Raw genomic sequence first — 22,521 nt, 5'->3', positions numbered from 1 at the left:
TCATGTCTTAACTATCGATGCTCAAATTGACAAATTAAAAGTTACTAGATTCTCTCTTTTGCATTGGCTAATTTTGGGACATGACTGAATCATGTAATGCAATTTATTTGTAAGGTTTTCAAGTGATATTTTATTGATGCAAACTTTTTACGTACATTCTCATCAAAACTCAAGTACTAGAGTCTGAGCATCATGCGTATATGAAACAAAATGAGTTTACAATAAAGGTAAATAATATTAAAAAAAGGTAATTATTTTAAATGACAAAACTGTTGAAAATATTTTCAAATATAGCAAAATATCACTGACTATCGACAATGATATTTTCCTTAAAACAACATAATAAAAATAAAGTCGGTTTACTTTTTTGAAAAAAAAAAAACCCGAAAAAGATAACTTAATCTAAAATTCATTTGATATTTTCCTGAAAACAACATAATAAAAATAAAGTCGGTTTAATTTTTTGGAAAAAAAACCCGAAAAGGATAACTTAACCTAAAATTCATTATAATTTAAGAAAGTAAACTATGCCTTTTTAAACCTTTAACAACCAGATAAATTCTACGACAAGGACAAACTACCACCTTCACTTCATCCCTTTCCAGCCCTCCCTTCTAGCCCTTTGAAAATGGATGTTTTGCATTGAACCCCAGAGGTACACCAATAGCTCTGTAATAAACGACTTTTTCACTTATTTAAATCTGCACAACTAATCTCAAACCTTGATTAGTTTAATTAATCTCGTTTCCTATAGAGAAGGTCTAAGTTGAAGTTCCAAACTTCCATGCTTCCAAAGTTCACCTGGTCGCAGCTAGAAAGATAATAAAGAACCAATCATTTTGGTAGTAAATGGTAAACATACAAATAACTTCTCATATCATTTCACCAGACCATGATGAAACAAAGCTGAGATCACTAGAACAAACCAACAAGCTTCGCAAACCCAAGGCTTCTTTACAAAGAAAGAGCATATTTTGAATGTTCAAAGTCAAAGGACGTGCCTATACAACACGTACTTGGACAACATCTGTTGCTTGTCCTAGTTGCCATCTCTGCCATATAAATATGACCCTAAACCAGATTGTCTCTACGGTTGTGCCAAATCATTGGCTGCTAGGCGAGCAGCCAAGAAAAAAGACCATGTCTGTGAAGAAGTCTCTCTCTCTCACAAAAGCCGAGGAGGCCAAGCACCTCAAAAGGCATGAAGCTGCCAGAAGGCGCAGGAGATCTTTTGATCTCTGTTTTTCGTACCCAGAGCTACCAATGGAACGTGGGAAGTCTTTGAAAGAGATGGATTCAGAGAAGTTGAAGGCTGGTATCAAGAAATGGGCTAAAGCTGTGGTGGCTTATGCCCGCACAGTAAGCAATCGCTTTGGAAGCTGGCGTCGCTAATTGAACCAGATGTTTCCAAGGAATTTGATGAATTTGACTACATTAGAATGACTCAATTTCTCTCTTCAACATGAGGTTTGTTTTTGTGTGAGAAAACCTCTGAAAGCAAAGTAGTTTCAATGGTGATAGGTGCACGTGTTTTTGAGTCATTGATTGAGGGCTTATGGCTTTCATGAAGAAAATGGATCAGAATGGAACTCGTTTGTATTGTGTTATGAAAGCTGAAGATAAAAAACAATGTACATATTCTACTTTCTTTTCCTTGTCCGTCTGAAATAAAATGCACCTTCAGCTTTATCTTGAGGAATAAAGTGAGATTCTCTTTGATAAATAAACGATCACGGAAACAAAACAGTACTAAAGTGATTCCCTGTGTGCAATGAATGATCTCTCTCTCTATTCTTTTCCTCCCTTCATCATTAAAAGAGGAAATGGTCAAATGGGTTAGAAAATCAAACCCAAAAGAATTATCCACCAGTACGTGTGAATGTCCCAAACAAGGAAACCACCAAAAAAAAAAATAAAGAAAAAGAAACACAAGAAGGTGGTGGAGAAAATACATCTATAACACACACACACACACACAAAAAAAAAAAAAGAACACCTCGTGTAAAATAAGTATGACATTCATCTATAATTCTATATGCTCTATAGCAAAGGATGGAAGCGGGAAGATAATGTGCTTTATCAATACCTTCCTCTTTCTACTCAGTTTTCTTTACATAGTTTAGAGCTTTTTCTCCACCTGATATGGTTCTTAACAATTGTTTTGAACAAATGTCCTGTGCCTGCGTGGCATTCTTCACACGATTGGCTTTTACCCATGCAGGTTCCTGCCAATGAAAACAAAGTTTCATCATCTTTAGCACCTTAGTTTTAGGGAACGTATGGTGGTATAAGATTTGAAGTCCTAAATCATCTGGGATTGCCAAAAGTTTGATTCTTTCACCTTTTCATAGAAAAGGCCCGAAAAGGTTAAAAGTGGGAGAGTTAATTTTACCTCAGGCACTAAACGAGAGAAGCCAAACTTAAGCAGTAGGAGAACATGTTCCATAACTAGGATGGCTGCAAGTCCAGGTTCAATCTTCCATTTCCCTTCCTGATCATATAACCATACTAGAAGGGCGCAGTTGGTGCATATGGACATCACTATCAGAAACTACAATTTTAAGTGGTTTGCCACTTTGTTAGACATAGGTATAATATTAAATATAAAACTTCCAACATAGGGAGAAATTTTTAATTTAATTTTTTTAATTACAAAAATGTGGGGACAAGGAATTGAATCTCAAACCTATAGGATGGAAGGCAATGTCAATGAGTTGAAAAAGTTCACTTTGGCAAAATTTTAACTTAATTTAATGATTATATATGCGAAAATATTATAATAATAATAATCCATCTACAGGGTGCAACGGATGTATACGGAGAGACTTATAATGCTATCTAACGAGTTTGTCCTATTTAGGGACGGTTATGACCGCCTCCCAAATAATAGGCAGCCTGTTCTATGTATGAATCACATCAGTCATTACAATGCGCTTAAATAAAGTTGAACCTAAAGAAACTTCAAGGGTTCTACACTTCTACCATATTGTTCAGCAAAATTTGGCAAATGCGTAGTGCTTTGAGAAACTCAATTTTTAATGATGCAGGTACAGTAAATGTTAAATCCCAAACAGTGGTACCTGAAAAATGTTGAGCCAAGCACCAATTGTCGTTGCTGCACGGGGAAAGGGCCTTTTGTACATAGCTAGCAGTTTCAGAGCATCTGTTCTTATTTCTGTGATGTTATTCTGCATAAAGAAGTCAGAAGATTATCCTAAGTAAATAGGAAATAAACGGTAATGGTAAAGCAAACCGAAAACAATAAAATCAAAAAAGAATTTACCAACGCAGCAAATGCAAATGCAAGAGGGAAAGCACAAGCAAACATCATTATCATTCCGAACTGCAGTGCTAACTCCAAACAATCTGCATTCAGTGTTGGACTTGTTGTTAGATTTAAAAGGGGGAAACAGTAACAGAAGTCCTTGAACAATGAACACAAATTTATAAACACGTGCACACACATATATTAAGAGCTTCAAAGAAAATCTGGCATCTCTTTCTTTGACCTCTCTATACTCCAATATAAGGTTTCTCGTTCATTTTTAACAGTAATTTTCACCAAAAAGGTCTACTAGACCAAATGATTTTGGCTTTGCCACTAGGGGAAACCCAATCCAAACTGAGCAGAAAATCTCAAGTGCAACAAGGAAAAAGAGCTACTAGAATGTAATATGTTTCAAGCCAAGAAAGGGTTCAAAGAAGGAACCCCAACTTCACTTGGTCAGCCAAAGAAACAGAAATAAAGCCTCAGCAGTTACAAACTTTGAAGAAACTGAATATAATGTATGTGATTAGGAAATGACATAATGATACTCCTTGATCCAAAGGTTTGCATTAGCTTATTACCATCAAAGAGGCCATCTTCTAGCTCAACACCAATGCTCGCAGAATAAGAAGGTTTCAGGTATTCTTTCTCTGCTCGAGAAGTGAACTGGATCTTCCCTTGAGATGATCCTTTTTCACGTCTTTTCTTGCTCCTTTACACCAGAAGGATCAGTAGGTCAAGCCCAGTTATATGAAAAAGTAAGCCTGAGCATATCCACAATGTAACAAGTCCAGAAATTATTGGACGAAATGGGAGTGCTTACCAAACTTTGTATTTTCTATAGCTGTACTTGAGATAGGGTAAAGAGTTTTCCAACAAGTTTTCCAACACCTGAACAACAATTTCAAATTCAAAGCATGCTATGGTCAGAAATAATGAAGAATAAAGCTCAATACATTTTTTTTTTTTTTTGGAAATAAGAATAAAGCTCAATACTTAGTGAAGAGTTCAAAAGTTAAATCGTTCTTTCACCTCAGATATAAGGAGGCGTTGTATTAAAACTTGACGAAGTGTGGTAAAGTTACGGTGCAAAAGGGCATGATAGAAGACTCCAATATAGGATTGCATAAAATAAAGTCCAAAAATCTGCAGGAAAACCCATTTAAGTGAACAAAGGCCAGGAGATGATGAGAACAATGAACAGACAAGGCCCATTTACCTTGTAGACTAAACTATCAGCCCTTTTTTCATTGTTTTCATAGTTTTCACAGTTAATGAGCTTCATGGACATCTTAGCTCCCAACCGTGTGAAGTATTGAATCGCAAAAAGGTACAAGACAGTCAACCCAAACCTGAAACCAAAATGACATATAAAAATACCGAAGGGTATGTTCCCAAAAATTTATACAGTTACCAAGAGATAGTACATACAGTACTAAATTATTGCTGCTGAAAATAGACAGAAATGTGAAGACAAATATTACGCCATAGTTGAGATGGTTTTACTTGAGCTGTGTATATAAATTGTTTTAAGATTGATGTAAAGTTAGACCTGCTAAAGATAACCAATTGAAACTTTACATTCTTTAATGCCAAGCATACTGACGCAAAAACGCCAGTGGTGTCATTTTAGTAGAAGGTACAATGGAGATTCTGAATATAAAGATCGTGGAAATTTTACTTTGTTTGCATCTTTAGTAAAGAAAAAGATGAGACTGTTTGTGGATTCTTTTCAAATTGATCAAATGCATGTGCCTAAAGGGAAATGTCAAAAAGTGCAACAGCCGAGGGTCAAGAAAAAGATGCTCAATATAGAATGATAAAAAATGTTTGATAAGTATATCATGAGTTCAAGTGTATGCAATATTTAAAGATATCTACTGTTCTTACTTGATAGCATCCGACTGAATAACCTCATAACAATGAGCATATGCCAACTCAAACGGCAATTGGAGGCATATAATGCTCAAGATGACAATTGCATCATTTCTGAATCGCCTAAGGCGACCAAACCACTCAATTCTTTGAAACACTTCCTTCTCTTTTCTTTTATCCATTTCCTGGTTTTTTATGAGCTCTACAGGTATCTGTAGCGAGCCATCCACGCCTGAAAGTCTATAACCTGGATCACCTCCAAATGTATAATTGATCTGCCATCTTTACAGCAAGTGTTGAGAGAAATGAATGAGTGATATGCCAAAAGATAGACCAAAAAGGAGGTGACCATAACAGCATATGCAAATTCGCATATGTATGCTTCTAGACCAAGGTACCTGGCAATAAGAGCAGAGTTTTTCCTTCTCCAGAATTGGGAAAACATGATAGCCCATAAAACAATGCTTATAAAGAAAATGGGGAGGACCAGTAATCGCATGGACCTGTAGACAAGATGAGCAACATGGTGTTGATTTTTATGTAAATTTGGTATGCTTAGACAAGTTAAAAAAAACTGATGGCCCTGCAGCTAATTGATAGAGTGGCTCACCCGAATTCAACTAACTGCAGTATAAGCCCAAGTGCAGCTGGGAATAGCATCCATCGTGTATACATTCCAAGGAATGCAAAGTAGAGTGCAATCTTCAAACAGTTAATTCTCTTGCATGTCAGTCAAGATGCGCAACAGAAAGATTAGCTGCTACGAAATAAACTTATAGATGAAGTACCTTTGCACCAAAATATGAATAAACCTCATCAATAGGCTGGCCCGTGAAGTCCCACCAGTTAAGTGCCCAATTTCCAAGGAGCTTCTTCCTCCTTATTTCATCTATAAAATAACTATCTTATTCCCTCAGAATATACGGCACAGAGCTGCAAAATTTTAGGGAAGTCAAGGAAATTATACCATGCAGAGGAAATATTTGTTTAACAATTTTCTTGGATTCCAATGTACGGACTAAACTCTCCCCAACCTTCCACTGAAATTCTTCTTCATCGCATTTAAGAGTTACAGCTGACTGGTTCTCATTCACCTGTAAAATGAAATACCTTATATCTGGCAATGTAGAGGTACAGCATAAACTAGGAACTGACTAGCATCAATGGGAAGGATATGGACTATAGTCAACACCCACATGTCTATCACGAGTTCAAATTCAAAATAATTTACTGGCTTGTTTTCGCATTTGCATTCTTTAGTGACGTACATTAAAATAAGCATTTGATACTTGGCCCCATTATTTGCACATGAAAGCAAAAGGAAGACATATGAAATTGTTAAACCACCAAAGAAACATTTTCTATATGAGAAGTTACTCAAAATACTAAAACTTAAGAAAATAGATTGTCCTAAGAAAACATCAAAATTAATCGTGTAGTTAATAGAACACGTTGATGGGGAAAAACCTTGTGCCATGTGAGAAGTCACTTACAATCCCATATATCAAGTGATGATAGCAACGAAACCGCTCACACCAACTGAAGAGTGAACCATCAGGCTGTCTAACAAAAGCATCAACCTCGTCCAATTCAAAAAGCAAATCCATACCTTGTATCCAGATAGAACCATGACCAATGCAGAAAAACAAAAAACGCAACCTTTTCAAAACAGATACTGGAGAAGGCCAACAGAGACGGACGACAAGAATCGAGCGAGGGGTTTGCTAAAGATAGTCGGGCTTACCAATATGAGTCCTCTTCTTCATTTCTAAGCGTGCAGCAGCCTTTCCTAATATCTCCAGAGGAGCTGCCAACTGAATTTTAGAAGCAGGAGCTCGTCAAATCACAATAAATGGAGATAGCAGGTAAGCAAGAAAAAATAAAGCTTCACACAAACTAACTCATCCAACAAAAAGCTTAAGAATCAATAAATATGTGTTTTGTATTAAACGGGTCCAACACAATATATAACTTTTGTCTAGCAAGCGGAAGGCAAGTGTTAAATGCAAGTCTTCTACATTGGAGTTAAGCCAAGCTGCACATGGTGAAAAGTGAAAACTCGCTAGGTTATTAGTTCATACGGACACTTCTGCTAATACGTTTTACACACAAGCACAGCATCTCTGGTGTACGTAGATGTTAAGTGAACATATGTCCATCACAATTATACGTCAAAATTGAAGGATAAATCACGCTATTGTGTAATAAGTAATGACCATTTTTTAAATTAACATCAAGAGAACTGATGTCTGCTGAAATAAACTAGAAGAATATAAAACAAGTAGCAGACGCAAACCTTCATGAACTCGTCAGTGACGCCATCAAGTCTCTCAACAATAAAACCCACCTTCAGAAACGCATTTTCGAGCATCTCCACACAGTCACAAGTGGCATCTTCTTTCTTCGTTTTCCTTTTTGGAACCACCAAACATACCTCAAATACATTTTCTTCCCCCGGATAAACTTTCATTTCCGCGCTCACTCACAGTCTACAGTACACCCAGGGGCACCAAAAGATTAAGAATACAACGCCGTATGGAAACAGAATATCCGAATACTTAACTGAAGATACGTAAGAACGATCAAGAAAACAAGAACCCAGTAGCCAAAGGGTCTCAATCACAAGACCTTTTGGGACTAGACGGATATGGTAAAAAGGAAATCGTACTCTTAAATTGATCAAATACCCTAAAAAACGCTATAGTTTTGCACAAACGGTAACATGTTTCGGCTTAAATGAAGCTTTCCAGAAACTAATTCAACGAAATCTTTTCATAAAACTGGTAGAACGGCTGCACAGAGAAGAAACAAAACAAATCTAAACAAGAGTGAAGACAAACCAGGTGTCTAAGCACATAGCATTGCGATTGAGAGACACATGGGCGAGCATAGAAATGAGAGAGACACGTAGTAAAAGTAAAACACGGTGAACACAGAAACAAATGCTCTCTCTCTCTCTCTCTCTTTCCATGGCTTAAAACGAAAAGAGAAAACGCTTTTGGGGATTCGAAGGCCAATTGTGATCATCTTTCATTCCCATAACCCTTTTTACGCATTTGGGTTGTAAAATTTCACAGTGAAAGAGCGTACCAGAAAAGGAGAAAGGGGTCGTTCCTCAGTGTGTGTTTGCTTGCAGCCTGAATTTCAGCCAGCTCGAAATTGAGACCGCAATCCACAACCGACGAAGAACAAACAACTGTCAGTTTCAGAAATTTCAGCAGATTTTTCTCCCTCTGCTATTCCACGTTTCTATTTCTGTTCCAAACATTCCAATCAGGGACATCACTTTCCATGATTAGATTGCAAATTTTCCAATCTCCTAATTCCTTCTTCTTCGCCTTCTGTTTCTTCGTTTCTATCCCCTTCGATGCAAGTTAAGCTTCTAACGTTGTTAGAAACTTAGGAAGAGAGTATTTTTTCCGCCAATACAATTGGAACTTTCCCCTTTCACCTCCTCTTTGTCAATAATACTATTTTATGCCAATTTATGTATTCTTTTTTTAAGTATATTTTAATAAAATCATTTTATGCCAATTTATGCTCGTGCTAGTTAATACAATACAGTTTTTTTAATCCCACATTTCAATCTCGTCGACCAGTCTGCTCTCTGTTTTTTCTGTTTTTTTTTTTAAATTGAGTTTATTTTCTTTCCATTTCATTTCTCATGATTATTGAGATTTTTTTTAATACGATATTTAAATTGTGGGATCATTTATTTTTTAAATGTGAATTTGGGAGAGATGTGGTCTAGTGTGTTGCATCGATTAGATTTGTCGCATTGAGTGGCAGATTGGGATGCCAAGTTGAGTTGGTTGTGCCGAGTGGGGTCGGGTAAGGGGTGCGTAGTAAGTTATTCCGTGTATTTTGGTGTGCTTCCATCAATTACATCTGGCAGGAGCGTAATCGACGGCTGCATGGAGGTCGATCGAAGTTGGTGTCTGTTTTGTTTCACCTCATGGTCATGCTCGAGCTGCTTCCTAGCGGGTTGATCTTCTAGTTCTTATCTAGTGTGTTTATGGATGCTTTTCTTTTGTTTGAATTTGTTGTTGCTCTTTGTTTTGCTATTGTCCCTAGATGTAGGGTTTTTGTTTCTTTTCTCTTGCTTTCTCTCTCATGGTTTGGGGTTTTTGCATTTATGTTTTGGTTTTATCTTATTGGCTTTGTTTTGGTATTGTTGACCTATCTTCGCCTGTGCTTTGTTGCTTTGATGTCTTGATCCCGAGCTATGGGATCTCCTTGTTTAAAAATTCAAAAAGATTTTTTTTTTTCATTTTCAAATTTTAGTTTATTTTTTAAAACATTAAATTCAAAAGTGGATAACGAATGAATAAATTAAATGTAAAAATTATATTTGTAAAGTTAATTTTTAAAATTAAAAAAACAAAATGATCATATTCCTTTTTTTTTTTTAGTCTTCACGTCTCTTTAAAGAACATGTGATTTATTTGGTTAATACTTAAAAGTAACAAGAGAAATTGAAAATTACATTTTTTTTTTTTTTTAGTTTTCAATGCAGGATCGATCTATAAAGGGGTTAAGGGCACGTGTCCCCTCACATCATGTCGTTTAAAATATATGTATTTTTTTTATTGAATATAAAAAAATTTATGAATTAATATATTGAATATATATTAAAAGATCATTTTTAAATATAGAAAAATAAACCAAAATATCACAGTCTATCTAGATAGTGATAGACTACTATTTGTATCTATCATGACACAAATAAATACAGATAATAGTCTATTGTTGTCTATCGCAGTCTATTACAAATAGACTATGATATTCTGCTATTAGTTGTAAATATTTTTAGTAGTTTTGTCATTTAAAATAATTTTACTATGTTAAATTTTCTCATAAGAGATTCAATAATGGAGCTTGCTTTAGTGGTTTAGAGGAGAACTTTTCATTAGCCTCGACAACTTAAGTTCGAAATTGTCAAAAGACATGTTTTATATAAATTTAGAAGTTAATGAATTGAAACTTTAATCTTATATAAATTGTGCATGCTTAAGATAAAAATTTTAGATATGTCACTGTTCGTATGTTAATTTTGTTGATATTATATGATTTAAATATTATATTAACACCTTCCATTCCGATAATGTTAGTCCGCACAATTGTTAGGAGAGAGGGAAAAAAAAGGGAAAGGGACAAAAAAAAGGTAAAAGTAAAAAGTAAAATTATTTGAAATTTTGTAGTCACTTTTTGTAGTTTTCCAGAATTGGGAGACGGATCCTATATAAGTTCGAATTGGGGGGTTTAGAAAAATAAATATCGTACTGTTTGGGCCCCACGTCTTTGATTTATTGATGAACAAATCAGCGTCGTCCGTTTCCTTCGCCACGAAGTCAAACGATTCTTCATAGAAATTTCATCGTTCATCAGAAGATATCAAATTCCCAAAATCAATTCTTCTCCAGCCCTAGCGTCTTTCATCGGTTCCTTCATCAAATTCCACCGCATTTTGGGCATCTTCCGATCATGGGGAATACCGAGAAATTGTTGAATCAAATAATGGAATTGAAGTTCACTTCGAAGTCGCTGCAGCGCCAAGCCAGAAAATGCGAGAAGGAAGAGAAATCCGAGAAGCTCAAGATCAAGAAGGCTATGGAGAAGGGCAACGTTGATGGAGCTCGAATTTACGCGGAGAACGCGATCCGTAAACGAACAGAACAGATGAACTATCTCCGTCTTTCTTCGAGGCTCGATGCTGTTGTGGCTCGGCTCGACACACAAGCCAAGATGACCACGATTAACAAGTCCATGGCATCGATCGTCAAGTCCTTGGAATCTTCTTTGGCTACTGGGAATTTGCAGAAGATGTCCGAGACTATGGACCAGTTTGAGAAGCAGTTTGTGAATATGGAGGTCCAGGCAGAGTTCATGGAAAATGCAATGGCTGGATCGACGTCGCTCTCGACTCCGGAAGGAGAAGTCAACATCTTGATGCAGCAGGTCGCGGATGATTACGGTCTGGAAGTCTCCGTCGGGCTACCGCAGCCGGCGTCACATGCAGTGCCAACCAAGGAAACCGAGAAAGTTGACGAGGACGACTTAACGAGGCGCCTTGCAGAGCTTAAGGCCAGAGGCTGACATAATGGCATGAGTATAACATCTTATTACTGTGTGATGTATATCAAATTTACGCATTTAGCAATTATGAGTTATTGAGCTTGCTATGAATATTCGAACGATGTTACTTTTATGTATATTTCAGTGAATTCGCTTTCAATGGTAATTTCTTGTCTGTGCAATTTCTCTATGTTTTCTGAGTATTTGAACATGGGGTTCGATTGAATTTTCCTCGGAGACCATCGCCAGTGATGGTGAGTGCATATATTCCTCATCTGTAACTGTGGGATTCGATGAGTATATCTATTTTTCTGTCAGTATCCAAGAAAATTTTCCTCGGAGCTCGAGTGAATGTGCTGATTTGCAGGCATTGTAAGTGAATGACACCACATATATTTGCTTTGATGTTTGTTTGCCTGTGCCTGTTGAGTGAAACCTTATCCATGTTGCAGATTTTTCCCTGGTTCTCAAAATTGTTTCCATATTAAGCTAGAAATAAATGAATTTGAAGATATTTGACTTGATGTGTTCATTTGTTATGTATACATTGGTATTTTTTGCTTTGAATTTTGTAGTTGTAATAGTGCAATTATCTTTCTTACATATGCTTAGCCAGTCGTAATTAGTCACTTCTAATTTGGTGTTGTGTTTAGTTTTCTATTTTGCTTAGTTGTACATCTACTCAATCTTATACAAGTACACAGCTCTTGTGCATAATTGCATTTATGTGCAGTGAATAGAAAAATCATCTGTCTAGAACTTCCCCTTGTTAAATTGGCATTGGAGCGGTTTTCGATCTCCTTCTGATTGCAATGCACATTACCCATCGAAGATTTCTCTGCAATTGGCGCTGCGTTCCTCTTTGTTTCTTTCTTGGTTAAAGCTGGGTCTACCGTTCTCGCGGGGAAATTTCTTATACTACGGTTGGATGGGTATTGCTTTCCTTAATTGATTGCCATTGCCGCACCATCTTTGAGAATGAGATGCGGTTCAACAACCGTAAATAATTCTTTAGGAAAGGAAACATGAATATAAGGAGTAGGTATTAAAGGATTACTAAGAAAATTGATTCTAGTCCCGCACATATTTCTGCCGTAGAAGTTGCTTCCAACTTGCATCACATCCTCCACCACTCTAGCAACCCAGGGTTGCTGCTTGTTTTCTGAAATGGTTCTCCACGACTTCCTTGCTCAAGTTAGTGAACTGTTTTATCTCCAATACCTTCCATCAACAAAGTTTTTGCTCTTTTATCCCCAAAGCAAGAGCACTAGACTAAACTGAATACAGTGGTCAATGGAACTGTGATCGAGGGACCTTCTCTGGCAAAATGTATGATAATTCTTAAAATGCTGATAAGAGGAAGATAAAGGGAAATTATTCGATATGGTTGACAAATGCTACAACCTCCATGGATGTTTCTTGTTGAATACAAACAAGAACAGAATTTTGAGAGGTCCACGATCAATCAAAATGATATTAGTGTTAGCTAATCAAGCCAGAAGGTTGTCTATGGTTTTCTTAAGCTAATACCTAACCGAGCATGCGAGCAACTGACATTATCGAACCTTTCTGGCTTCATTTTATATTGATTGTGGCATAGAGATAACATCTGTTGATGCTGCCGTATTTTTGGTATCTTTGTTAGTTTGCTAAATTTGATAGACTTTGCTTTATTGAACTGCAAATGTTTAAAATATGCTGTTACAGTCACTAAAGTGGTTACAACAACCCAACTAATACCATATGACATTCTTTAACAGTCTGAAGTAGCTATTATTTTTATCATAAGTTTCGCTAGATTGTAATTTTGTTTTTAATAGATTTTTACCATTCAGGAACTTTTTGTGTATTTTATCTACAGGTGCCATGGAGGTATATCTCGAATTATTGGTAATGAACAGCATAGTGATTTTTTGGCACGATCCTTGGCTACAAGGACTCAAGCACACAGCTTCGTAACTCTTTAAAATGTTAGACACCAAATCATATCTCAAGTAGAATAAATATAATATGTCAAAATGAGCTCAACTCAATTTTGTAGCAATTTATATGTGGGGTGGGATCCAACCTGTGACTTAGAGGTCGATTGTATAAATTTTTTGTTGATTGAGTTGAGCTCGTTTTGACATTTATTATATTTATTCTACTTGAGATATGATTCGGTGGCTAACATAAATTGCTAGTTCAACTTGCCACGTGACATGCTCCTAAAATTCATAATACCTCATCTGAGTTGAAGACTTTCATCAAGCTTTTTAATCAGCAAACTCGCTTTAACTGCACTATTTTTCTGTTTTCTTTCTTCCTTCTTCTTCTGAGTCCAGATTTTAAACTTGGAAGTTTTAATATTCAAGATTCATTAAAAAAGACACGAACTTTGTGGGAGAAAACAAAACTGGAGTGATAACCTTAATTCATTTTTATGTTTAAAAAAAAGTATTTAGGGATAACAGCATAAGGCTTGAATATATATATATATATATACACATACATACAGTTTATCATTAATAATAATATTATTATTATTATCATCATCATCATTATAATAAGATAACAAAAAACCATAAATCTCATTTTCTATCTTCTCACTTAGCTGCCTCTAAAATATCATTTTCTCATTGTCAATCTCATGTCTATGATCGTTTGTTCAACAACCCTTTCTTGAATTCCATCATATTGGCTAGTTTTTTACGACCAACCTCGCCAGCTTGCTGACCTTTTTTCACTCGCACATCATTTCCAACCATGACGTTTTGGGATTGATAGTATTTAAAGTTGGCTTTCAAGATCCTATAAGTAAAATGGTTATAGGGAATGATGATGACAAAACTTTCTACAATTGGTTTGGTGTCAAACGCAATCATATTTCCAATAGTCACATCGTCCTAAAGTTGCAATTCCTTCAAATATTCACATGTCAACAGCTTCAGTATAGTCAACTTTGCTCTCTCATCTTGAAGGAAATTCATCGTTGTGGACATTCATAAGTTTCTAATGACCCCCACGGCTTGGTTGTCATCTTCCCTCACATGCACGTGTTCTATAGGCGGTTGGAAGCGCTAAGGATCATATTTGGTGATTCTTGATTTTTGCTTCTTGAATGCAATATTCACCTGCCAACAATAACTTCACTAGTATAATCAACTTTGCTCTCTCATCTTGAAGGAAATTCATCGTTGTGGACATTCATAAGTTTTTAATGACCCCCACGGCCTGGTTGTCATTTTCCCTCGCATGCACGCGTTCTATAGGCAATTGGAAGCGCTAAGGATCATATTTGGTGATTCTTGATTTTTACTTCTTAAATGTTTAGATACTGTGTATTTGTAGTTCTATAATATTTAGGTAGAGTGTATTTGTGATTTTCGAGTTAGTTTTTGAAACCGTGTATCTTTGTATTTTCATTTGTACTTAATTTTGCTATTTTAAGGTAGTTTTGTCATTTACTAATTAGGATTTTCTATTATATAAACTCATTTTGCTATTTTTATACTTTAGAACTTTTTGCCATTTTTCCAGATGAAACTTTAAAATTTGTTATTTCTCTTGTTAGTTCTTTTAAATATGTTCATTATTTAAGTTCACTTCAAAATTATAAGAAAAGTAGGTTGAATTATCATTTAGTCCCCAATCATAAATTAATTATATATATATTTTTCTAAATAGGGAAGAGAAGAGGGGTTTTAAATGAAACGCGTTTTTTTAGGAAAAATATATTAAATCATAATATTTTTTAAATGCTCACAATTTTCATATTCTTTAATTTCACACTGTCGAGTGGAGGACGATGAATAAGCTGATGCGAAGAAACTGGACGAAGGATGAGGAGGAGGACGAAAGGTACGCGAGAGGAGGACGACGAACAACAAATAGTGCGGGACTCGAACTGATGACAAACGGTGGCGCGAAGTGGGCACACACACAATATAAATTAAAATATCTTATACAACAACCAATGTTTTAAGTTTTTGGTCAAAATAGATATGGGTTGGGCTAAATAAATAAATAAATATATATATATAAATATATATATATATATATATATATATATATATATATATATATATATAAATTTCGGGGTAGGGTCAGGAATCCCCTCCCTTTCCCGCCGCGTCCCCAATTGGGGACCCCAAAAAAATTCCCGGTTTGACCCCTATCACCGATCAAACTGAGGATTCCGGGATCTGATCGGGTCAGGGTCCCGCAGATTTTCTTACTATACCTAATGAATACTAGCACGACGGATGGTCGAACCAAGGATGGCTAGCGCAATGGTAATGCCTTCATGAAGAAGAGATGAAGATGGGGAGGGTTATGTGCAGCCAAACTGAAGATAGCTTTTTTTTCTTATATATGTATATATATATATATATATAGTGATATAATTAAAATTTTATGATATATATATTGTGATTTATGTTTAATATTGAGTCAATTTGTGATTTATATACTGTGGTATAATGGATAAAAAAAAATTGATTAAATAAAATATACTCTTAATTTGTATATTGTATTGTCATACTCTTATATTGAAGCTTTCGAATATTACATTTCAAAAATACTAACAAATTTTAATGAATTTCATATATTGATTAGAATATTTTCAAACACCTAACACAATGTCCTATAGTAAACGATCGTTGTCAAATAACTAAACGAAAAAAGCAAGCGCCTACAAGACAGAAATGAGAGTGTAGACGATAAGGGCAGGAGACTGCACGACTGGGTTGAGCGTGTAAGCGATAGAGGCAAGATGCTACACGATAGGACCGAGAGTGTAAACGATGGAGAGTATACAATACGATGTAAACGATAGAGACAATCGACTTCACGATAAGTAGAGAGAATAAACAATTGAAGAAAAAAGAGAAATTTACTAAACGATCGGCCTTCAGCGATAATTATGGACCGTCGTGTAGTAGCTATTTATTAACATATATTTTGCCACATGGCGTAATATCAGTGGTTTAACATAACAACCATGAAAGAGAAAAAGCAAAATAACGGCCAAATAGTGGAGCATGAAATACTGAGGAAAAGAGTTTTCAAAGGAAAATTTTGTTATAATTTCAGCAGACGTGAACACTCGTTTATCATGTATATTTTAAAATAATTATGAATCCATTGAAAAAACAAAATATTTCTTCATACGTGAAATTGAAAAAAAAATTATAAAATGTATGATACATACTATGATATAAATGAAATTTATGATATATACTGCGATTTATGTTGAATATTGAGTCAATTTTTTATTTGTATATTGTGGTATATTTCAAACATTTAACACATATTTTCAAACACTTGACGAAAAAAATGTTGTCTACATGTATTTCGGCTTCAAACAAAATCTACATAATTAAACAAATGAATAAAATCTCAATAAATAAATGTAATTTCTCTCTCAAACATTAAGCGAAGCATGTTTGAATAGATATTAGTTCGGACTCCTACTAAATATTTTGGTATAACTCAATCGATGATCAGTAAGAAGTTAGATATTCAAATCTTCACACCTTCCCTTATACTAAAAAAATTATAATATTTTTTATTGTTTATTTAATATTACAAAACACATTTTTCATTAAATTCCTTTGGGTTTTGAATTTCTGCTTTTAATCACTAATTAAACGCACACAAACTCCCAACTCTTTAATCCACATGATAATGCAGGAAATCATAAATTTAAAAATCGAATTAAGAATATTGGCTAATCAAAGCAGGTATGCAATTTTATATTAACAAAACAAATGTCTGCAGAGAAAATACCTCTTGCTGTTTGACTAAGAATTAATAAAGATATGTATCGTCCTGAAGTCTAAAGTTTGAGAAATGTATAAATTTTCTATACATCTACAAGTGTAATCTAATGTTTCAAAATTCGTGTACGAGCTAGTGAAAAATAAAGCAGATTGTATCTACTGAGCCAACATCATTAGCTGTTCTACCAAGCTTGCATCAAAAGCCCATAACTTCAGATGATACATTTAACAGACGACCCAAGGCATTTGGAGCAAACTTCCTAGCGAACAGGAAACAGAGTGTTGATGGCTGGTTATTGTAAAGGCACGTCCTACTTTCGAGAAGTTTCTTGAAGAATTCGCCCTCGATATCTGCCTCCCCGAAAGTTGCAGGATGAGCACCGCCCCTCGACCAGTCAACAAACGTAAAACTCCTGTTTGCTAGGAGATGAGGCGTTTTAATGCTCAACATAGTCTGAAAGTAATGTTCATCAACATAGCATGGTGGGTTGCAGAACTCTTTAAATTTAGAGTAGTATACTGCGTCTTCTACTATCTTCACTGCAAGTTCTCTATTGACTTCAAACCACTGAGATCCCTTCCGCCAATTTGTGAGGTTGACCGTGGGTGCCATACTTTCGTTGTAGCGTCCCCTACCAATGGGTCCTGGTTCATCAAATGAACTCATGAAACTGTAACGGGATCGGGATATGTAGTGATAAATGATGCTGAAGTTGTGGAGAGGTATGCAAGACTCGGAGAGAAGAATGAACCATTCATTTGCTACATCAAGCAGCGCATTGGCAAGTAGTCTCCTCTCAGCATCACACATACTCATCATTCCCCATTCTGCGATCTACATCGTGAAAACCCAAATAAAATGAATGGTCGTCTTCTATGGATAGGAACTTGAAAAATAAAAAGTATACTACCACATTGAAAACATATATCACAGTTAGCGAACTTTAAAAACAGTCGACTTCAGCCACACAGCAATTAATATGAAAAGATACAGAAGCTCCAGAGTGCCAGTCCCAAGGCAAGAGACAATCGAGATGGGAATTCTAAACGAAATCAAGTATTATATATCAAGGTCAAAAATTGACCGCCATCAATATTTAAAGGTGATAAACTTCTATATTTTGGTTTAGAATATTTGAAGTTCTACAAAATCCAGACTTCCTTTCCGGAAAAGGGAAAAAAACAACTAACAAAAACCAGACTCAACTGATGTTTGACCTGACTTTTTAAGTGCTTATAAATTTATTCTTAAATAAATAATAATAATAATACTTTAAAAAAAAAAAAGTTCTTAAGCACTTAGGGGGTGTTTAGCCTAAGGAGATAGAATTGTTGAGGGGAGTGGAGTTGTCTTGTTCAGTCTAAAGAGTTTGTGGGTCCTACAAATAAAAAACATTAATTTTATGTTCGATTAACTCCTTACACTTTAAGTCCTACGACTTCAAAACTTCACTCCTTGTCCCATACACCCCTTAGAAAATAATTCCAAATATGTCATTACTAAATGAGGAAGTTCTCGATAGATTCAGGAGAGCGTGCATGGATGATGGGGGAAAACTTCCCAAGAACAAAAGGCATCATCAGTCTCAACAATATAAATTTTCAATTGTAGGATTAGAAGTCATAAATCCATTACAAAGTGGTAATATATTTTAGACATTGAATAGCATGAAAAGGCATATTCTCATTAATCAAAGAAGATTTGCAGAACGCATACTTGCAATAAAAAAAGAAAAAGAAACTATGCAGTTCTTACAATTAAAGCAGAAGGCTAACTAGAGCATTTCATTAATCCCACCTAAAACATAACAAAGAATATCAGTAATGTATAAGTATAACAGGATCACATTTTACCTTACTGGGGATCTGTCGTCCGTAAAATACTGATGAGGGTTGAAAATCAGCAACGTAAGATGGCATAGAGTGAATATATATAGAATAAAATTCCTCATGTCCCTTCAAGAACCGCTCCCAAAAAGGAGCCAAGGGCAGCGGTCCCTTGGTCAAGAACATGAAAGCAATTTTGCGAACTCTTTTGAATGGATACTTCTTCACACGAGGAACGAAAGAAGCCCTCCAGAGGAGCTCGGTGTCGTTCATGGTGTGCAGAAGACTTGATGGAGGTCTGATCCATCTTTCTATACTGGTTGGCTCTTCAAGACAAGGTCGAATTATGGACTGAGCTACAGGTACCACATTTAGACCTCCAAAATACTTAACAGTGTGCAAACTAGCAAGTGATATACCGAGGACGAAAAGCAGAAACAGAAAGAATAGCTGAAGAAATCTGAAAGGAAAGGTCTTGATTGGGTTGTTGGTTCTAGTGCTAGGGGCAATGGCAATGGCAGTTGCAGAGACCTTGCCCTCCTCAATCCCCACCACTCTAGTCTGCATCTTTGCCTCGATTTCTAACTCAATTCACTTCCAGATATTTCACATCCAAGGAAATGAAATCTACAAGCACATATTTAACAATCAAAACCCAATCTCAAAAACAGAGCCCGTATAATAACTTCAAAGGGGGTGTTCTTGAAAGGGGATTTCAAACACTGTGAAAAAAATTAGCAACAAATCGACAAGATCTCCACGAAATCCAAACAAATATAGCAATTCACCAAGTGGGTATTTCCCTAAAAACACTTTTGTTCAACCCATTCCTATTGAATCAAAATGCCAAACACCAGAGCCCTTGAATGTTCTTACAGAAAACAGAAACAACATATAACATGCAATCATTATGGCATTTAGGCAAAAAGAAAGGGATGGAACTCGTATTACCATGTGGGGCGGTGGCGAATGGGCTCTATCATTCCACCAATTAAAGGTGAAAACAATCGAGAAATAGCCCAGATCGGTTCATTCATCTATGATTCCAAAGCAGACTGCAATCGAAAATTCGATTGATCAGGCTTTCATTCACAGTACAAGCGGTTGTTGAAGGCTTAAATCCAAAATGAAGAAAGAAGATGGCCGTACGAGAGACGAGAGTGAGAAGGGAAGCGCTCGAAACTTCAAAGTAAAGGTTAGATCAATTATTATTTATTAATAATAAAGAAATTGCAGCCCAGGTGAATATTTGTCTTTTTATTTTATTTTACTTTTTTATGTGAGTGTTTTGATTAAAATACTGTCCCTGACCCTTACACGTGTAAAAAAGTCGTTCACTTTGAATTTTCCTTTAATTTGTCAATAATTTAAAATTTGTATGATTTATGTTCATCTGGTAGCATTTTTTTTTTCTTCCAAAGTTTAAGCAATTTTTTCTTATTTTCTTACACTAATTTCACCTTTCTTATGTTAAAAGATTTTAATTTTTAGTCAAATTCTAAAAACAAAATTTATATTTTTTTAATCTTTAAAATTTGTGTTAATTTTAAAAATATTGATAAAAAATAAATAACAACAAGAAATTTTAATGTGAAAAATAATGTTTATAAGCTTAATTTTCAAAAATCAAATTGTTACCAAATGAGACTTTAACTAACTTGCCAATTTAGTCTACAAATTTTGATTTTTTAAATTTATAAATTTACTAGACACAAAATGAAAAGTTTATAAACTCGTTATGTATTATATAAATTTATATTTATATCTCATAGATCTATAAATTTTAAGTTTTTTTCAAATTGATTTAAAATTTATTAAAAAATAAAGTTTAAAAATCGAATAATCACCTACATTAACGCTTAATAGCTAAACTTATTACTTTAACCCAACTTATTTGATGTATTTCCTTTTATTTTATGCTTTGATTATCAAATAAATAAAGTGACACTAGGGTTGACAAACATATATTATAAAATTTCTTGATGGTTTCGTATTATGATTATAGTTTTTAATAATCACCTCAAATGTGTTCTTTTCAAACTTAAAAAGTTATCGAGTCTAAAGATTTTAGAAGTATTATTTTATAGGAACATTCCCGTAAGATATAGTTTATATATGTAGTAACAATATTACTTTTAGTTCGAGGTTTTTGCGAGGACGGGACATTTGATAACATGCTGATGTTTGAAGATAATAAATGAATAAAAATATGATTAGATTTGTTATTTAAAAAAAATGCAAGTTGAAAATATTCAACGAATATATATGTGCCAATTTTCATAAAAGAAAATTAAATGTGTATTTTAATAAATTAAAAAAAAACAATATTTTGTATTTCGTGGTCAGGATGTGTTTATAATACATTTTCAAGTGTTTAATTTAAAAAATAAGTCATCACTCAAAATAGCTTTTTCAAGTGTATTGTATCACTTTTTTGATCCAAAGTGTTTAAATAAAAATGAATTTTTTGAAAAACATATATATTTTTTCAAATCAATGCAAACTGACCCTAAATAACTAATCATAGTTATATATATTAAAAACAAACAAACAATCAAAACTAACTAGAGTAATTTGTTATTAGTTGAGCAATGGCAAAGGATCTAACTATGATGATTGTAGCTTTATTCTCTAAAATTGTATTTGAATTACTAACGTCAGTGGATGCATAACTTCACAGACACAAATGTATATAAAGATAAAAGTTTATTCCATATATAGTCATAAACTTTAAAAATATTTCATAAGTCCTCAGATTCTTCATTTTGCGTTTAATAGATTCGTATCCAACAAGTCTCTTATACATATAGTCGATTATGTCAAACATTAAATGGTATAATAGAGATTAATTTTAATTGTGTGTTTAATAGGTCCGATTTGATATTTTTTTAAAAAAAATTAATGTATCGGTTAACTACAAAATTTAAAATGTAAGGTTAAATTAGACACAAAAATAATTTTTAAATATTTTTAATATCCTTTGAGATCCATTGACCATAAAATTGAGAGTTTATAAATTTTTAAAGGGGTCGGAGTCAAAATTGAAATTTTAGGGATTAATCACCATATATAATTTTAAGTGCATGGATATTATTTAGATCAAGTAATACTAATTACAAAGTTATTATAAATATTTATATAATTATTTGTAGGACGACAACCCTAGAGAGGGGAATCTTTAATCAAACTAATTAAAAATTTTCCTAATGTGGGCTCAATTAAATAAACTAATCAACTTTTTGTTAACAAGTACAATACATTCAACCCAAAATAATAAAGAAGTTAATAACACTACTCTAAAACACCGAATTTGATTCTAATAATAAGATTGATGATGAATGTAGAAATTTAATAACTACCAATCAAAATAAAGAAATATAAACTATTAATTTCAAGAACAAAAATTGCTATTAATTTACACAATTGGTCTACATCCACTTCTCAAGTTCCTCTTAGCTGCTTCACTAAAAGTTTTTGACTCTTTCCACGACTTATGATCGAACAACTAAAACATTTTTTCCGAGCGCAAGAACAAACTTAGTCATTTCCACGTCGAGGATCAAACCATTACAACAACCCTTTTTTCAGGATCAAGAGCAATCCTTACAAAAGTTTGAATAAAAGTAAATGGCACGCTTACAAGTTACTCAATAGAGTGAATTAAGTTGTAGCACACAAAAAATCAATCATCAGAGTACAATATATCTCTCAAGA

The 22,521-nt window shown here is 34.4% G+C and overlaps 3 protein-coding genes across 3 annotated transcripts; 1 reads left to right on the top strand and 2 right to left on the bottom strand.

The window, feature by feature from the left end:
* Positions 1 to 1,089: 1,089 nt before the first annotated feature.
* Positions 1,090 to 8,645, bottom strand: LOC120085165 (anoctamin-like protein). The gene is made up of 17 exons (XM_039041049.2): positions 8,234 to 8,645; positions 7,440 to 7,632; positions 6,888 to 6,957; positions 6,637 to 6,752; positions 6,111 to 6,237; positions 5,932 to 6,032; positions 5,754 to 5,845; positions 5,542 to 5,646; positions 5,159 to 5,425; positions 4,488 to 4,620; positions 4,301 to 4,414; positions 4,092 to 4,159; positions 3,850 to 3,980; positions 3,284 to 3,366; positions 3,081 to 3,188; positions 2,393 to 2,551; positions 1,090 to 2,225 (listed from the first exon to the last, which is right to left on the bottom strand). The coding sequence occupies exons 2-17, from the start codon at positions 7,611 to 7,613 to the stop codon at positions 2,097 to 2,099; spliced, it is 1,977 nt and encodes a 658-aa protein (XP_038896977.2). The 5' UTR covers positions 7,614 to 7,632; positions 8,234 to 8,645; the 3' UTR covers positions 1,090 to 2,096.
* Positions 8,646 to 10,352: 1,707 nt separating this feature from the next.
* On the top strand, positions 10,353 to 11,400 carry LOC120085167 (ESCRT-related protein CHMP1B). The gene has a single exon (XM_039041051.2). It carries the CDS (start codon positions 10,628 to 10,630, stop codon positions 11,237 to 11,239), a length of 612 nt encoding a protein of 203 aa, XP_038896979.1. The 5' UTR covers positions 10,353 to 10,627; the 3' UTR covers positions 11,240 to 11,400.
* Positions 11,401 to 16,929: 5,529 nt separating this feature from the next.
* On the bottom strand, positions 16,930 to 20,039 carry LOC120085166 (glycosyltransferase BC10-like). Its single transcript, XM_039041050.2, has 3 exons — positions 19,759 to 20,039; positions 18,835 to 19,434; positions 16,930 to 17,815 (listed from the first exon to the last, which is right to left on the bottom strand). Exons 2-3 carry the CDS (start codon positions 19,372 to 19,374, stop codon positions 17,177 to 17,179), a joined length of 1,179 nt encoding a protein of 392 aa, XP_038896978.1. The 5' UTR covers positions 19,375 to 19,434; positions 19,759 to 20,039; the 3' UTR covers positions 16,930 to 17,176.
* Positions 20,040 to 22,521: the final 2,482 nt, after the last annotated feature.

The sequence above is a fragment of the Benincasa hispida genome, chromosome 9, assembly GCF_027475165.1.
Source record: "Benincasa hispida cultivar pf3 chromosome 9, pf3_genome.v1.1, whole genome shotgun sequence".
NCBI classification, from domain to species: Eukaryota; Viridiplantae; Streptophyta; class Magnoliopsida; order Cucurbitales; family Cucurbitaceae; genus Benincasa; species Benincasa hispida.
The sequence above is the reverse complement of the archived record's forward strand: the minus strand, read 5'-3'. Positions and strand labels throughout refer to the sequence as shown.